The 18,254-nt window shown below is 38.9% G+C and overlaps 2 protein-coding genes and 1 pseudogene across 2 annotated transcripts in view; 1 reads left to right on the plus strand and 2 right to left on the minus strand.

Annotated features, from left to right (window-relative positions):
* Positions 1–8,615, minus strand: part of LOC150039129 (phosphatidylinositol 3,4,5-trisphosphate 3-phosphatase TPTE2-like) — a 33,096-nt gene extending 24,481 nt beyond the window's left edge. The window contains exons 1-4 of the mRNA XM_090328004.1: positions 8,565–8,615; positions 4,773–4,833; positions 3,583–3,664; positions 3,394–3,482 (exon numbers count right to left, since the gene is read on the minus strand). Coding sequence (XP_090184130.1) covers positions 3,394–3,482; positions 3,583–3,664; positions 4,773–4,833; positions 8,565–8,615 — 283 coding nt within the window. The remainder of the gene's footprint in view (positions 1–3,393; positions 3,483–3,582; positions 3,665–4,772; positions 4,834–8,564) is intronic.
* LOC150039124 (uncharacterized) overlaps positions 1–18,254 on the plus strand; it is a 226,264-nt gene that overhangs the window by 103,919 nt on the left and 104,091 nt on the right. The window lies entirely within an intron of this gene.
* LOC150039130 (26S proteasome regulatory subunit 4 pseudogene) lies at positions 11,279–13,092 on the minus strand (annotated as a pseudogene).

Raw genomic sequence — 18,254 nt, forward strand, 5'->3', positions numbered from 1 at the left:
ATGCCCACTCTCTCCACTTCTCTTTAACATAGTATAGAATTCCTAGCCAGAGCAATACGAAAAGAAGCAAGTAGAAAGGGGATCCAAACAGGGAAAGAGGAAGTGAAACTTGCCCTCTTTGCAAATGACATGATTCTTTATTTAAAGAAATCTATAGATTCTACTTGCAAGTTGCTTGAGCTGATTTGAAACTTTGGCAAGGTAGCAGGGTATAAAATTAACCCTCAAAAATTAACAGCCTTCCTGTATACCAGCAATGAGGGGATTGGGGCAGCAATCAGGAAAGCAACTCCATTTGCAATAGCCTCAAGGAAAATAAAATACATAGGAATTAATTAACTAAGAATGTAAAGGACATTTATAATGCAAACTTTAAAAACCTGAAAAATGAAATTTAAGCAGATCTGAAGAAATGGATAAACTTCCCAGGCTCCTGAATTGGAAGAATTAACAACATGAAAATGGCAATCCTGCCAAGGGCTATGTACAAATTCAATGCAATAATCATCAATAGCCCAATGTCATTCTTTAATGAAATTGAAGAAGAAATCCACAATATCATATGGAATAATAAAAGACCCTATATAGCAGAAAGAGCAACCCTGAAGGAATATCCATATCAAATTTCAGACTCTATTACAAAGTTACAGTAATCAAAACAACTTGATACAGGCACAAGAATAGGGCAGAGGACCAATGGAATCAAATTGAAGGCCCAAAAATCAACGCACAAACCTATGGCCACTTAATCTTTGATAAGGGAGCCCAAAAAATAGAATGGAAGAAAGACAGCCTCTTCAACAAGTGATGCTGGCAGAACTGGTTAAGCACCTCCAGAAAATTAAAGTTGGTACCTTCTATGTCACCCTATACTAGGATTAGTTCCAAATGGATCTTAAAAACTTTACAAGAAGGAATGTGAGATACACTAAGTCCCCCTGGCACAGATCGAAACTTTCTTAATAAAGACCAAACAAGCACAAAAAATTAAATATAGCTAGGACAGAGGGGAATGCATTAAATTGTAGAGCTTCTGTAGGTCAAAGGACATAGGTAGCAGGTTAAATAGAAAGCTCACAGAGTAAGAGAAGATCTTCACTAATCATACAACAGACAAAGGCCTCATATCTAAAATATACCTATAGCTAAAAAAAATGAATCATTCCAAAATTAAGCTCCAAAGAAATAACCATCCTATAAAAAGATTGGCCAAGACTTAGAGTCTTCTCGGAAGAAGAAATAAGAATGGCCTATAGACACATGAAGAAATGCTCAACCTCTCCAACCATAAAAGAAATGCAAATCAAAACAACTTTGAGATTCCACCACACTCCAGTTAGAATGGCCATGATCAAGAAATGCAATAACTACAGATGCTGGCTGGGATGTGGCCAGAAGGGATCATTACTACACTGTTGGTGGGAGTGCAAACTCGTTCAACCACTATGGAAGGCAGTGTGGCAGTTCCTCAAAAGGCTAAACATAGATCACCACATGACCCAGCAATTCCACGACTTGGCATTTACCTAATAGTCCAGAAACAAGGACATACTAAAGCCACTAGCACAACAATGTTCATTGCCACAATATTTACCATAGCAAAGGTATGCAACCAACCCATATGCTCCTCAGTAGAGATTGAAACACCAAGATGTGGTATTTATACACAATGGAATTCTATGCCGCCATCAGAAAGAATGACATTACACGATTTGTAAGGAAATGCAAAAACTTGGAAAAAATCATATTAAGTGAAATACTGAAAGAAACATAGGCTCAATGGATTCCCATTTGCAATAATTAGTACACATCTAGTTTGCCCCTAGCTGAGGAACACAGTAGCTCAAATCCTACACACATAATGCCATATAGGATGAGGCCAAATTAATGGACTACCAGGACATGGAAACAAGAGCTTAATTATAAGTGACTGTTATTGTAATGTATCATGTTCTTCTCTCTACTCTTGTGTTGCCCTTTGGTTAATCTCATATTGTTACAGTATCCCACTTTGTTACCTGGTATATTATCTAGATGTTTACTTGTGTATTTGATATAGGAGGGGAAAAATCAGGGGAGGGGTTGGGCAGAGGGAAATGGGGACAAAACAATGAGACGGGATATAGATGTGTGAGAAGTTTGGCACCTTCTATCTGGCAAATATAACTGTAACCCCTCTATACATTAAATTTTTAAAAATAAAGTAGATAATCAGCTGAGCAAAGAGGTATACGCTATGGAACCAGAGAATCTCCAAAATGGGTTAAGAAACAACACAAATAGCAAGACAATACATTAACCTTTCCTAAAGCAGGACAAAGAGGGAGGTATGGTGGCCATTTCTGCCATTCAGCACACAGAGGCAAGGGCAGGAAGATAACAAGCTTGAGACTATATAGGGAAATCCTGACTCAATCAAAACCAAACAAATGCTCACAAAACACAAAGCCAGCCAGCCGTAGTGGCTGTATTACTAGCTATTCAGATATAGACAATGGGGAGGTTTGTCATTCAAGGCAAGCCCAAATCTATACAAGAATTCTTCTCAAGTAAAAAGTAGAGCATCACAGTATGTATCCATGAACCCAAGTGTGTGAAAAAGTTAAAGAGGGTCACAGTCTAGGCCTTTCTGGATTCAGGATGAAAAGTGAGAACCAATGTGAATAATCACTAAAGCAAACAGGTATGAGGAATGTAAGTGGCTCCAGTAGTAAAGGGCCCCAGGACGTGTGAGGCCTTGGGTTCCGACCATATTAATGCCAAGAAACAATACAAAATCACCCCACACTCCCAAGAATCAAAAGGCAGTGTGGTAGGACACAGTACTTGGAAAGACATTTCTGAAAACGAAACCTTAAAGTGGCCAACAGATTTGTGAAACAATTCTCAATGTCACTAGGTAACAGGGAAGAGCATCTTAAAAGCCCAAGGCGAGAATGCATTTGTTAACTAGCTTCATTCAGCATTCCACATTGTATATAAATAGGAAAGTATTACATTTACATGATACATAAGTGCAGCACTGTCAGCTAAAGAAGAAAAAGGCATCACTGCAAATGAGATACAAATGCAATACCATCCTGAAGTTGAACACTGTTTGGGGGAGGCAGGTATACATGGGTAAACCAAAATGGAAGAAACCCATATAATCAGCAATTAAGGGAAGTAGCTCATTGTCCTCCCTTCTTTACATTAGTTTTTCCTTTGTTCTTCCCTCCCCTTCTCTATTTTCCTTTTAGTATTCTTTGCTTCTTTCATCCTTTAAACACAATATTAATATGTTAGCAATGATGAATCTATCTGAGGAGTAGCAGTAGGTATCTTCCTACTGCCTGTCAATATTTATTCTCAACTATCTTTTTACAAAGGAGACAGAAAGGAAAGCATCATTACCTTTTCCACCTTTGCAGTGAATTATGATGATGTTGTGAGGATCCTTGGATAACCAGGCAATGACTTCTTTAGCAAATGAAACCATCTCTCTGGTTTAACAAAAATTTTTAGTTAATTAAAATTCATTCCCAAATTTCAAGCCCAGTGAATTTAGTGCTTTTCTGACCATCCGTGTGGCATCAGACTTACTCAAGAGTGGGGACATTGTGATCCTCTATCATTATTCTATGCACACGGTGATGAAAATACTTAGGGTCATAAGACCGTTCGCCTGAAAGAAATGAGATATGTGTCAGAGCTGTATGCCTACTGACATGAAAGTTAGGAACGAAGTTTAAAATTTCTGTTAGGAATTCTTATCTCCTTTCCATTGTTTTAAAAGGATTTTTAACATCACCAGCACAAAGGTCCTGAGAGGAACACAGGCAGACCAGTGGACAAAAAAGCCAAAGAGACATGAAGGACATTAGGGACAGATTCTTGTCCTTAAAGACTTTTTCATCCCAAGTAATATAAAATCAACTCATGCTTCATATTCCTTACCTTTAACCTTCTAACAGAGTGATTATTCGATCTTCTAGACTGCATATCCTATCATCCTGCATACTGCTTATTCTATCTTCTAGACTGCTTATTCTATCATACTACATAGGTACCACTAAGTAGAGGTTAATGGTGCTGTCTAAATGCTCAGTCCCTGAAAATATCATTAAATGTTTATTCTGACAATAAAATGCAATAAAAATGTACCTAAAAATCATGATTGGGAAATCAGGGGACAGTGAAAGGGAGACAAAAACATGAGAAGGGGTATCACGGTTTGAGAAGTAATGTAACCATTACCTAAAAAAATCTAACTGCAACCCTTCTATACATTAACCCTAAATAAAGTACAAAAAAACCCCACACCACCATAAAAAAATCTAGACAGGTGTTAATGTCTAGACAGGAGAAAAACTGAAGACAGACACAGCAGAGAAACTGGGGGCACATTCTTCTCTTTCTTCTGTTTTCTTTTGTCGTTTCTCATCACGCGCCTTGTTCTCATCACCAACCCTTTCTGGTGGATCATGGAACATACTTGCTGAATTGTCTGTGATACAATCTGGCATTAAAGGCAGGAAGAGTTGATTGAGCATAAGAGCAGATCTTTCCTGAGCACTTCCTCTGTAAGTCTGTCTCTTCGCTCTCACTGGCCCATCTATTTCTTAGGGAATGTTGTGCTGCCAAGCTCACTTTTCCTACTACACAGCACCAGCGCAATACAGAGATTTCTGATCTGACTTCTTACTACGTAATATTTACAATTAAATGAAAGATACCCAAGGTGACTTTCTTACATATCTACAGTAGCAAATATATTAAAGTGATATACATACTACAAAGGTTGTATACAAAATAATGCTCAGGATGTCTGGTGTTGAAGAAACGAGCCACTTCCTAAAAAAGATAAATACATTCATAAACTATATTGTTGAAGGCGGCTCCTTTGTACAACTACTTAAAGATACTAGTAAAACATGCTCTCTACTTTGGAAAACGCTTTTGTCACAGCTTTAATCTTCTGATTTTCTTCTTCTTCAAGTCTGCAAAATGCTTCTTTTGACCTAAGAGTATACACTAGCTCCCCCCTTGTTCTGAAGGACAAAGCAGCCAAACATTCATGCCTTCTAATTCTTGTCTATCTCCAGATAGACCCTCAGATTAAACAGGAAGGTGCTGGAGGCATTAAGGTAGGCATGTTAAATCTGTCCAAGTCTCAGTCTGAATGACCTGCCCTTAGCCTTTGTCTCTGGAGGCCTGGCCAGTGTTTATAGTTCTGGATTTTTCTCTTCAAGATGACGAGAAAAGGCATTGTGTTTGGAAAGCAGTCTGCCTTTTGCAGTTTTATAAATCCTGTTCTTCCTGGATCCCTAGATATCTATGAAGTGACTACAAGAGAGCATGGCTAAGATCAAGAACACATTGTATTTTCCAGCAAAAGTAGCTTTTACTTGACTTAGGGGCAAAGGGACATGGTCTGACTGCATACAGAAGTGGCCAGACTTGTTGATGCTTCCTCACTGTGTTTGTTTCTCCAGTAACTGTGGCTGTGTTCCACGCATCTGCACTCTGACCCTTTTCTTTCTATATTCAGTGTTGTTCAAAATACAATGCTGAAACCTTCTTCCCTTTGAAGGACAAGCAGGAACATATGACCTGATTAGCCTCCTCAGGAATTAAGTTTGTTCAGTGTTATGTTTATGATGTACAGATCAACACAAAGTACAATGTTTACCCTCATTGTTTTCAAACTCAAATATTTAAAGTCATAGAGCTATAAAATGTCCACTCAAAAACTTCCAGCTGCCAAATTTACATCTCTTCCTCCAGCTTTATTTTGTCATAGTTGCATGTTTTCCTTTCTACCAAATGGATTTGCAGAATATAATGCATTTCATGACACTTTGGAGCAGTATATAACACTATACTTTCTGTGCGTGCATTTTCCATAGATCCATAAATATTAATCCTATTTTTAAAAGAACAATCAGGGCACAAAACTAGAATTTCTTTTGCTGGTAGAAACTCAGTTACAAAAGACCTACCATATGATTCTTCTATGAGAAACTCAAGAAACATTAAAACTGATCTATGGCAATCAAAAATCAAAAGAACACTTTTAGTGTTTAAAAAGTGATTATAAATGCCAGAACATAGTCAACAATTTGATAGTGGTGTTCATTGCATGCCCTCATACATAATTGCGTTAACAGACAAATGTAAGATGAGGGCAATGTGGAGTCTGCATCAGTAAAGGTTTATTTATATAAGCATGCATTACATAATGATGGTTTTTCAGTTAAACACCAATTATTTTTTTGTTGTTGTTGTTTTTTGCCAGTCCTGGGATTGAGCTCAGGACCTAAGCACTGTCCTAGGACTTTCTCAAGGCTAGAGCTCTACCACTTCAGCCTCAGCTCCACTTCCGGCTTTTTTCTAGGTATGTGGTACCGTATTGTTCTTTATTGATACATACGGAAGAATAAATGTCATGCAGATTACTAAGTATCACATGAGATTTTGAGACACACACATGTATATGCGTATACACATACAAAAACACATACATACATGTACATAAATCAGGTTAAATACAACTATTATGTCAAGCATTAGATAACATCATAATGAAACTTTAAAATCCTTTCTTCTTTAATAATATATAACATAATGCTGTTGTGTGTAATCAATCTACTGTGTAACAGCTCAGCGAAAAGTTACCTCTTATGTCATTATAATCTCTTGCTCATTGATCAACCTTTGTCCAAACCTTCCTCCTTCTGACTCACCCAAGTTTCTGATATTCACTAGTCTAGGCTCACCTTCATTGAGATCAGTGTTTTTTTATTTCACATATTCCATACTTGACATTTGGCTTATTTGATTAACATATAACTTCTCCTTTTGTGTTATTGACAAAGACAGTTGTTTGCAGGAGTAAACAATGCACTATCATGTAGAGGTGCCACAACATTCACCTTGGAATGGAAACTTAAGAGGTGGATTTCATCCCTTGGCTATTCACTGCTGAGCAGTGAGCTTTTAACCAGGGGTACATATGTCTCTGCCACATAATGTTCTCTTTAAGTCGCATCAATATCCAGTCGAGGTATGATTGGATCCCAAGATCATTGAAGTGTGATTTGTTTGAGAATCTTCACACTGTTTTCTTGAATGTCTATGCTAATTGATATCATCAATAGCTTGCCATGGGCCATCTTTCTCCACAAGTTTACTAGCATGTGTTACCTCTTAACTATTCAATAATTGTCATGCTTGTGGAATGTTGCAGTGCTATCACATTGGGGTTTCCACCTGCATTTTTCTGATGATGAGTGAGGTTCTACATTTTCTCTTACACTATTTTTTTTACCAATCTTGGGGCTTGAATTCAGCGCCAGGTACTCTCCTTGGATTTTCTCAAGGCTAGGGCTCTACCACTTGTGCTACAGCACCACTTCTGGCTTTTTCTGTGAATGTGATCCCAAGGAATGGAACCCAGGGCTTCATGCATACTAGGAAAGCACTCTCCTACTAGGACTTGCTCGCTTGTCTCATAAGAGTTGTGGAGCATTTATTATTTGCCTTGTGTGGGGAAAGAGACCTGTAGTCCTGAGGCTATGTTTGGATAACTGATGCCCAGCTTACACAACAGTACTCTTATGGGATGAAGCTGCTGAGAATTCCAGGAACTTACTTCAAGTACATTCATTGATGTTCACACACTGAGTGATCACCCATCAGAGCATTTCCTGTCATTGACCACTGAATGTAAATACGTTATATATGAACCCATACACAGATCTCCAATTATATTTCATTAAGGAAAAACAGTAGGAATTACTACAGGAATTCACTGTATGTGAATACATACATACATATATCCCTAACCCCAAATTTTATGTGCTTTCTTAGTAAGGAGCTTCAAGGGGCTTAAAATTAAGTTAGTCACTTACAGAGCCAAAAGTGGGATTTCCCTTATTTAATTATCAGGGAATCTATGTGAAAGAACATATATATTTTTAGACATGGCTTTCTTCTCCCTAAAAGACTACATATGGGGACACAATTCCTCTCATCCTGTGATGGAGCCTATTTTCTGATCCTTGAATCCAGACTGCTTTTGTAATTCATTTTGGTCTTAGCTAATGAATTCAAGGCCACTCACACTCACTTGAAGACTTAGTCTTAATGTAATTACACTCATTTGCTTGCTGTTCCTAAGGCCATCTCAATGGTCCCCAAGATCTGGCTGCCTGGGAGAAGAGACATAATAACAGAGAGGCAATCAGAAAAGCCAATTCAGATTAGCCAGTCCTCAGAGGAGCGGCAACTGATCAGAGATGCCCAGATCAGCCCAGTGAAGTAGCCAGTCCTGTACCTAATCATTGGAACCACTCCATTAAGCCCCATCCAAATGTTCAAACCACTCTATCTTGAGATAAATAAATGGGTGCTCTTACTAATCAGTAGGACCTCCAGGGCTTCGCATAAACAAAAGCAAGTTGATACCATGCTTTTATGATTTTTCACCAGAAAGAATAAAATGGTAGAACACTGCTTTGCCTGGGTCAACACTAAGCTCTTGAGTCTATAGAGTTCACTCTGTGCTGCACAAATATGCTTACCTGCATTGGATTCCTATAGAATGTATGTATCCCAGAGGATGGAAATGACATGGCGACAAGATGGTCTGGAAAGCAAAAGAATCCCTATTAGGAAAGTCAGTACAGATGGGAACAACAATAATAACAAAAATTATTTGTACATCTATCCAGGTTCTTTTCTCAGAGTACAAGAAGAGTTGATATGATAGTGACATAACCAAGATGATGCATTAAGATGAAGCAATAGAAGTCTAGGGAGGTGATTTTGTGGCAGAGCGTTTGACTTGCATGCAAAAACACTGAGTTGGATTCCTCAGGACAACATAAAGAGAAAACACCAGAAGTGGCAGTGTGGCTCTACTGGTAAAGTGCTAGCCTTGAGCAAAAGAAGCTCAAGGACAGTTATCAAGTTCTGAGTTCAAGCCCCAGGACTGACAATACAATACAAAAGTAAATAAATAAGTTATGCAATATCATAATATCCTTAGGCTCAACAGGAACTTAGTGTTTGAAGCCGTCTTCCCTTAGCAAACCTGACCTCATGGATAATGAACTTGTTCTCTGGGATTTTAGAAGATTAAGGTCTCTTTCTCTTGGATGCTTAGATAGCTAACAAAACTGAATAAATAATAAGTGAAATTTTAATGGAGCCACTTGAAATTGCACCGTATTTACTGTCTAACCACCAGGGAGTCTTGGTTTGAAATGAATGAGATTACCTGTGCCCAGATGTAATCTACCAATATATTACCATAACACAGTAGCCTATGAAATCATTGAGAAAAATACTTTGAGAGTATGGAAAGGAAGGAAGGAAAGAAGAAAGAAGAGAAGGTAAGTGAGACAGAGAAAGGAAGAAAGAAGAGAAACAAAAAAGAAGAGAGAGAAAGCAAAAAAGCTAGGCATTTTTGGCTCAATCTTGGAAATCAGCTATTCAGGAGGCAAAGATCTGAGGAACATGGAAAGACTTCATCTCAATAAATGGCTTGGTACAATGGTATACAAGTAGAAGAACTGTAGCTCAGAAAAGCTGGGACAGAAAGCAAGAGCCTACCTTGAAAATAACAATTACATAAAAAGTGCTAGTGGTGTGGCAGAAGTAGGAGAGCCTCCCAAGCAAGCAAGAGACTGAGTTCTTTTCCCAGAACCACCAAAGAAGCCAACGTAGTAACAAATCAAAAACAAAAAGCACAAACCAATGTGCCTTAGATAAAAAACATTGTGGTTTGGGAAAATCAAAGGGAATATTCTTACTTCAAAGGAAAATGTGGATTAAACATAAGTCAATCACATGACAAGTTTCAAAAAACAGTAATATAATTAAGAGAAGTCAATCAACAGTTAAGTTTCACAAACCAGTGATGTAAGTTAAATCTAGGTCAAATCCATCCTTGGCATATCGTCTCTTATTGCCAGACACCTGGGAGGAACAAAAATGATGAAGCTGTAAAACAGAAGTCAACCACAAAGAATTTGATATTGCTACCTAAAACTTTTACCAGGATGGGAAGCAAACATGTCCTGCCCACTTACCAGTCTTCTGATTAATTTTTCTAGATGTCTTTTCTGAGTTGCAAGGTGAAAGATCCTCATAAGTGTTATCAGCCTCAGAAGCCGAAAGAATACAATCATTGTAAAAATTGATAGATACATACTTTTAGTTCAGAAAGAGAAGAGTTCATCAATACATACGTTTAAATCTGTGTACATATGTTACATTGCTCTGCACCACCCCCATGGCCTCCACGTTCTGCTCTAGTGCTCTAACAGTCAGCTATACCCCTCATCCCAGAGGACACTGGGTAACATATGGACATACTTGGTGGTCACAACCAAATGGATGCAGGTGCTAATCACATCTAGGACTGCTGCTAAACACCCTACAATAAAAATGAATCTAGGAAGAATGATAGGATGTTTTTGTCCTCTCTTCCCTACCCAAGTAATAACTATCTTCTCAAAATATCAGTAATGCTAAGATTGAGAAATTACTGTCTGGACAAACAGTAATGAGTTCATTCAGATTTATAGACTATTTTAGTTTTTATATTCCCCCCAAATGAACTTTGATTGTTTGTACATTGGTGTTATTCCTTTTAGTAACAGAGGCTCCCTACAGCTAGTACATGCATATCAGGCAGGGAACAGGTTGCAATACTTCCCAACCATACTGGCTGGTGTTTCTCCTCCATTCAGAAACACAAAGGTGTGGACATGTCCAACAAGATTCATTTGGCAGAACTGCTTCAACCATGGTTCACAGATCCCAGAGTTTCCAATTCGATGGTCCAGGGTGGAGGCTGATGTGTTCTTTCTTTCTTTCTTTCTTTCTTTCTTTCTTTCTTTCTTTCTTTCTTTCTTTCTTTCTTTCTTTCTTTCTTACTTTCATCTTTTCTTTCTCTCTTTCTTTCTTTCTTTCTTTCTTTCTTTCTTTCTTTCTTTCTTTCTTCTTTTCCTCCTTCCTTCCTTCCTTCCTTCCTTCCTTCCTTCCTTCCTTCCTCATTTCTTCCTTTCTATCTTTCTTTCTGAAAAACGCACTTTATTGGGAAGCAGAGTGCTGCACAGCATAGACAACAGAGATTGCCAGATGTGAGACCTACAAGCCACATTTCCTAAGACAAAGGGGAATTTTTAGTAAAATCATCTGACCCATGGTTTCCACTGGGCAGTCACTAATGGCTTCCCAGTGGAGAGCTAGGAAAACTCCCATCACTTTCCTGAGGCAGTTGTGGTTCCTAGAGATAGAGCCCCTCAGGTGTGCCTTCTTGTTTTGAATAAACAAGGTTTTCTTTAAATTTTTTGAAGTCTACATTTGTTACTTTCATTCTGCGTTCCCTCAAGGCCATCAGCCCAGCTTCCGTACAGATTGCCTTATTGTTGTCCCCAGAGAGTCACGTTGTCCTGATCAAGTCATCTAGAGTCAAGTTGTCTGCCAGGACAGTCATGCTTTTATGAATGTAGAAGGTGAGCTTATTTTTTTTCTCATCTGGCAGGGGGAACTCAATCTTTCTGTCAATGAAGCCTGGTCTGATCAGTGCTGGATCCAAAGTTTCTATCTGGTTTGGGGCCATGATCACTTTCACATCCCCCCTTGAATCAAAACGATTCAAGTGGCTTAACAGCACCAACATGGTTCTCTGAACTTCTCTCTCACCTCCAGAGTCCAAATCTTACATTCTGGTGCCAATGACATCAATTTAATCAATAAACACAATGGATGGTTCGTGTTCTTCTGCAACTCGAAACAATTCCCATACAAGTAGGGGCCGGTTGCCTAGGTGCTTTTGAATAAGTTGTGAGCCCACCTCTCTCAAGAAAGTGGCCAATGTTTCATTTCCTACTGCTTTAGCCAACAGTTTTACCTGTGCCAGGTGGCCTATAGAGAATGATGGGTGTTTTATACCAATCTCTTCATAATATTCAGGATGAGTGAGAGGCAATTCCTCAGATTCCTTAATATACTGGATTTGGTTGTCTAAGCCACCCATATCTGCATATGTCTCCTGGGGAGCCTCTCCACCTTCATCACTGTGACCAGGGGGACCGTGTCATCCATTAGCATTTCTATCACCGCATGCACTTTGTGGTTGAGCAGGACTGAGCAGCCTGGTTCCAGCAGGTTCTTGTCCAGGATGGAAAGGATGATGACACAGTGCTCAGAGCCCACAGATGTGGACACCATGGCACAAATGTCATCAGTGATCCTCTTCCAAGGTGCCTACCGACATCAGGGTCCCTCCCAGGTCATCCACCTTTCATCTTTCCTCCTCTTGCTTTGCTTCTAATAGCTTCATTTGTTCCTGATTTCTAAGAAAGTCTTCTTCCATGAGAAGATAATCTTTAATTATCTCTAACTTCAGTTATTTCAAGCGACACTGAGTTTAAGGTGTCACCAGTAGCAGTTTGCTGGCAGCATCTGGTCACTTCGTTTTCTTCTTCTATTTCTCCACTCTAGTTGGTACAGGTGCTTCATATTTCCTTTTCTTGTCCTTATCATCCTTCTTGCTACCTCTGGCCATGACCACGACTCTGACTCCGATCCATCTTGATTCAGCTGCTGTAGCTGCTACCTCAAGTGTTGTCTTGCTACCAAGGTCTCAAGTGGTGTTGAGGTTGCCCATTGAAGGACCATATGGATTGAGGTTATTTTCAAGATCCAAACCCTAGCCAAAGCAATATTTACTTGGGGATCACACTGGACCTCTCAGAAATTTTGGTAAGAAAGAATCTATTTCTTTGACTTCTAATGAATATAGCTAAAAGCCTCCTAACATTAGCCCTCCAATGTACATTGGTATTTTTCTATCTCATTTAGGGAAAGGGAGATAGAGACAGAGGCAGACACAGACACAGATACAGACAGACAGCCACACCCATACACATATTACTTAGTAATCCCTTACTGCTTTAACTTTGCCTTAACATTCTTCGTTTTACCAAACTGCCATTGCAAAAATCCATTATCTGGGTTGCCATATACGTGATTTCCTGGTTTCCATCGGCTATTTTTTAGAGAAGTATAACTAGAGCCACTGAAACTTCATACATGTTCAAGTCAATACACTTGCAATATTAGGAAAAGTAGATTAGTAGATCATCAAGGGGGGATTTCAAAATGATGTTCCAGTTCCTATATCCAATGGAAGTACTTTAGTGAAGACACCTTTCACTGGCTTTAAATGCTGTCTGTTTTTAGATCTCAAGGGTATGAAAATGTATCATTTTCCCTTCATTTGTTCTTCCATTTTTGTGTTACAGTCCCTTGAAATCAGGTTCTTACACTTGCTAAGTAGGCCTCTACCACTCAATCCATGTCATCTTCCCTAATATTTTATTTTCAAAAAATGTATCAGGTTCAGAACTTAAACAGAAATCAGTTCAATATACACAATTTAAGCCAAGAATAAGTACAAATTAAGGAACAAATGAAAGAAAAGTGTGACAGTTAAGTCATGGGCTTCCTACCTTTGGATATCTTTAAAAAATGTAGCATTAAAGAATATGTATGTGATGTCCATAAATAAAATAATGATAGTGATGGCAGCATCTGTAATATTGAGGAAATCTGAAAAATAATGCTTTTTCCTGTAAGAGAAAGTAAAAAAAATGGTTATCTTCTTTAAGAGGATAGAGGAAAATCTTTAGAGCAAAAAGTACTTGACTCAACTTCATTAAAATTGTTATTGTAATAGATTCTATGAAATGGATGGACTGGATTTGGGAAAGAGAAAACATAATACTGGTGGAAAGTATTCAAGTAGTAAATTTGTATTATTACATACTTGCATACGTGATGACAATCAAAGCTTAATGAATAAGCCATCTACCCCAGCCATTGGACAAGAGGTATGCACTGCCTTCTCCAGTGGAGTTGGAAGAAGACAAATGCAACAGTTCTGTTGAGCAACAATTTCAGTACATCATACTATCCCCAGATCAATATATGAGTATCATATGAGATGGGTATGAACTGCGCTTCTGAACTCATAATCTGTCCTTGCACCCACAATGGAATCCCAAGGGACTGCTGTGTCCTTAAAAGGACAAAGACTGACATCCATCTACCAGACTCCTTTCCACCACTGACTCCTGCAGAGGTGAGCACTAGTCCTCCAGGAAAAGCATCTTCACACTCTGAGGCAGTCTGTCAGGATCAGACTAACCTGGCAGTGAATAACTCTGCTTAGCTCAAGAGAAGAAGGAGAACAAGTCCTCAGGAAAGAACATACACTGCCTTCTGAAATGACTTGGAGAAAGGGAGGCTAGGAAACCCAGTGCCTGACTCGCCCAGCAGCCCATCCCCAAGGCTTGCCTCACCCATCCTACTTTTCAGAAAACCAGCAAGAAGGAAAGGGAAGCAATCTATTTCTTTCTTGCTACATCTCACTAATGAGATAAGCAATCTCCACATCACCTGCAGATGCTTTCATTGAAACTTTTCCTTTCAATGAACTCGGGACTATTTAGAGTGCAGTATCTAGTATTTCACATACTATCAAACGTTACTTGAAATTCCAGTCAGAATCAAAGTATTGATCTATAGACCTCAAGTATATACTTCTCCTTCTAATTTTTAACAGTCATGGGGCAGAACTCTGGGACCGGGTACTGTCCCTGAGCTATTTAGCTCAAAGATACCATGCAACACTTGAGCCAGAGAAACACTTCGGGTTTTCTAGTAGTTAACTGGAGATAGGAATCTCACAGACTTTAGCACCTGGGCTGGCTTGGAACTGTGATTCACAGATCTCAGTTTCCTGAGTAGCTAGGATTACAGTCATGAGACACTGGGCCCAGATTCTTCTTCTTTTTTTTTTCTCAAGTCTTGGTGCTTCAACTCAGGGCCTGAACACTGTCCTTGGACTTTCTCAAGGTTAGAGCTTTACTACTTGTGCCACAGCACCACATCTGGCTTTTTCTATATGTGGAACCGAGGAATTGAACTTGGGTCTTTCTGCATGGTTGGCAGGCATTCCACCATGAGGACAGACTCCTGGCACTCATACTTCGCCTTCTTAACATACACATTGACATATTAATTTCCTGGTCCCTTTTGGTAAATCCCTTTAAGCTTTATCTGTTCAAAGACTTTTCTCAACTACTCCATGAGAGTGTCTCAAGCAATATAAAACTAATTAAAGCTATTCAATGAAAATCTGGGTTTGGGCCTTGGCTTCAAAATGCTTTTCAAGAGGCACACATTTGTTTGGATTGATCTTCTAATTAATTTAGTATCCTGAAAAAAATTTGGCTGGGCGTTTGTCCTAGTAGAATGCTTGCTATCATGCACCAATAACCTGGTGCAATTCCTTGGCACCACATATATAGAAAAACACTGGGAGTGGTGCTGTGGCTCAAGTGGTAGTTCTTTAGCCTTGAGAAATGTCCAAGGACAGCGCTCAGGCCCTGAGTTCAAGCACCAGGACTGGCAAATAAATGTTATTTTGTGTAAATCAAGGAGATAAATGGGAGTTTCAAGCACACAGTTAAGGGAAATAGTGAGCCTGAGCTACTTGGTGGAGTAGCCAGTCTCAGTAGGGTTCTTCAGATTTAGACTTCAGAGAGAATAAAACTTACCCTTTCAGAAATACTTGTAGAACAACATCCAAAAGGAAAAATACAGCAATCACAAGGGAAAGTGTTCTATACTCTAATGGAATATGTAGTTTGCTGGTCGTAACTATAATATCTGTTGCCATTAGACCAAGATCGACAAAAATCAGTAGTACTGCCAAAATCCTAAAATAAATAAAGACAATGAGAGTTTGGCACCACATTTCAACAATTCCTAAAACTATATGTCAGATGCTAAAAAGACATTATTTAAGATTATAGTGGCCAATGGTATGAAGAATTAGTGCATTCCTATCTAAAAACATTGTTCAGTTTTTTATCCAATAGAAGCACTGCATAGTGAACAACATTCCCTCCTAAACAGTATACTGGAGGGTATGTAGAAACCACACAATAACTGCAAGCTAGAACAAAAATGGAAATGAAATGACTAGTCTGTCAGTATAAACTCTTTAAATATTGATAAATTCTGAAGATGAATCTATCAGTTTCTTTTAGCACATAAAAAGTCATCAATCTGAATCTTTGTCAGACTGTAATAGTTAAAGCTCAGTGAAGGCATAACTGACCTAAGCGCTTGATGGACTACCTGCCTGTGTGCGGTGGTTCATAGCTATGATATTAGCTACTCATGAGACTGAGGAGGATACCAGGTCAAGGCCAGCCCCAGCAAAGAAATTCCACAAACCCACTTCAACAAGACAAGCTAGGTGTGATGATGTGAGCCTCTTGTCCCAGCCAGGTCAGTAAGGCAACTTCAATCTTCCTACTGAAGTCCAGGCCAGTCAGAGAAAAAGGCCAAACCTTATCTCAGAAATAAGAAAGTAGGAAGGGCTAGAAGTCTAGTTCAGTCAGTAAAATGCCTGTCCAGGAAGCATGAGGCCCTAAAATGACTAATGCCCACTTGGATCCTAAGATTTTTATTGAGGATTTTAACATGTATATGATTATTTATTTGGGGGTACTCCTTGTGCAGCTATGGACACATGAAAAAGAATTCAATTCCATACATATTTATGGAATTGAACTCTAAGTGTCATTACATTGACTTGCTTAAATGCCATTTTTTTCTGAGTTATAAGACCAGCTTAAGACAATTTTCCAAGATCAATTGGATTATAGTATGAAGGCACACATGGGTTATTTTTCAACATCTTAACAGTAGAAACTCTTGTTGCTCAGTTTGGACTTTCTTAGATTCTTTTCACTTCAAATATTGATGTTATATTTTATATACATACTTCATTGCTTGTATTTCTACAGTCTTACCCACCTGAATGATAGAGACAGTAGAATTTTATTTGCAATTTTCTTCATGTGGTTGCTGTAAAATGTGAATAAAAATAAAATCAGTCACATTTTGTCTCTCTTCATATGGCTTTTTTACCTTTTTAGGAAAAGAGTAATCTGTTGGTCTTAGGAACCGAAACTTTGGTGCAAATCCAAACAAAAGTAGTTGCATTGTACAAGATTAACCAAAACCAAAGTCCTGTATAATATCAATTTAAAGGGATATTCTACACCAGTTTTATAATGAAATGCTTTTAATAAACAACTAAAATATTTACATTTATGTTTCATGAGTTTTTCACCTTCACATCCAGAATATATGAGGAAACAAACATACATATACCATACACCAAGTTTTGAATCTTTAGTGTAATATTTACCTTTCACATAAAATTCTAACCCTGACTTGATGGTAAGAGACTTTTCATCCACTAAATAAAGCACATACGATAGGAGGGGCCTGTCCTCAGCTGTCAGTTCTCCATGAACAACTGGAAACCTAGTCAAGTCATTATATATTGGCCAACCCAATTCCCAGAGCAATGAAATGAGATACATCGGGGATAAACACGGGCCCAAAAAGATTGTCGTGTCTTCAGCATCATCTCTTGATATAGACATCTGACACGTAGTTGGGCAGAATTTAGTTTAAGGCTTGAAATACACCTTGGAGGTGAGCCATTATAGGAAAACATATTTCAAATTAAAACTTCCCTAAGGACTAGTCTTTTCTCATTCTGAGAGGGGGGGGAGGGAGGGAGGGAGGGAGGAAGAGAGAGAGGGGGGGAGGGAGGGAGGGAGGGAGGGAGGGAGAGAGAGAGGGGGGGAGGGAGGGAGGGAGGGAGGGAGGGAGAGAGAGAGGGGGGAGGGAGGGAGGGGGAGAGAGGGGGGAGGGAGGGAGGAAGGGAGGGAGGGAGGGAAAGAGAGAGAGACAAAGAGGAAGAAGAAGGAGGAAGAGGAGGAGGAGGAGGTGGTGGTGGTGTAGGAGGAGGAGGATCAATGCTGGTGTTGTATCCTCTAGCTGGAGATAATGGAGCACCTGCAGAGTAGTTTCTTACCCTGCTGGAGCTTCCATCAAAACACTGAATTGGCTTTGGCCACTACAATAGATTAGGAATAAGAAGAATTCTTGATATTTATTCTTAAGACAGCTAAGGTTTTAGAAAGATAGCTGCAGATATTACATCCAATGCATCTTAGAAAAATATCAAAAATCCTGTATTGTCATCAATACTTCCAAGAAAGTTCTCTAATCTAAATCACTTTCCTTTCTTTGACTATACTTTCATGTGTGTCTGTACCTACATTCATGTTAATATCTATAAGTATACCTAGGTGAGTGGTGCA

The sequence above is a fragment of the Megascapheus bottae genome, unplaced genomic scaffold, assembly GCF_031878675.1.
Source record: "Megascapheus bottae isolate mThoBot1 unplaced genomic scaffold, mThoBot2.hap1 HAP1_SCAFFOLD_76, whole genome shotgun sequence".
NCBI classification, from domain to species: Eukaryota; Metazoa; Chordata; class Mammalia; order Rodentia; family Geomyidae; genus Megascapheus; species Megascapheus bottae.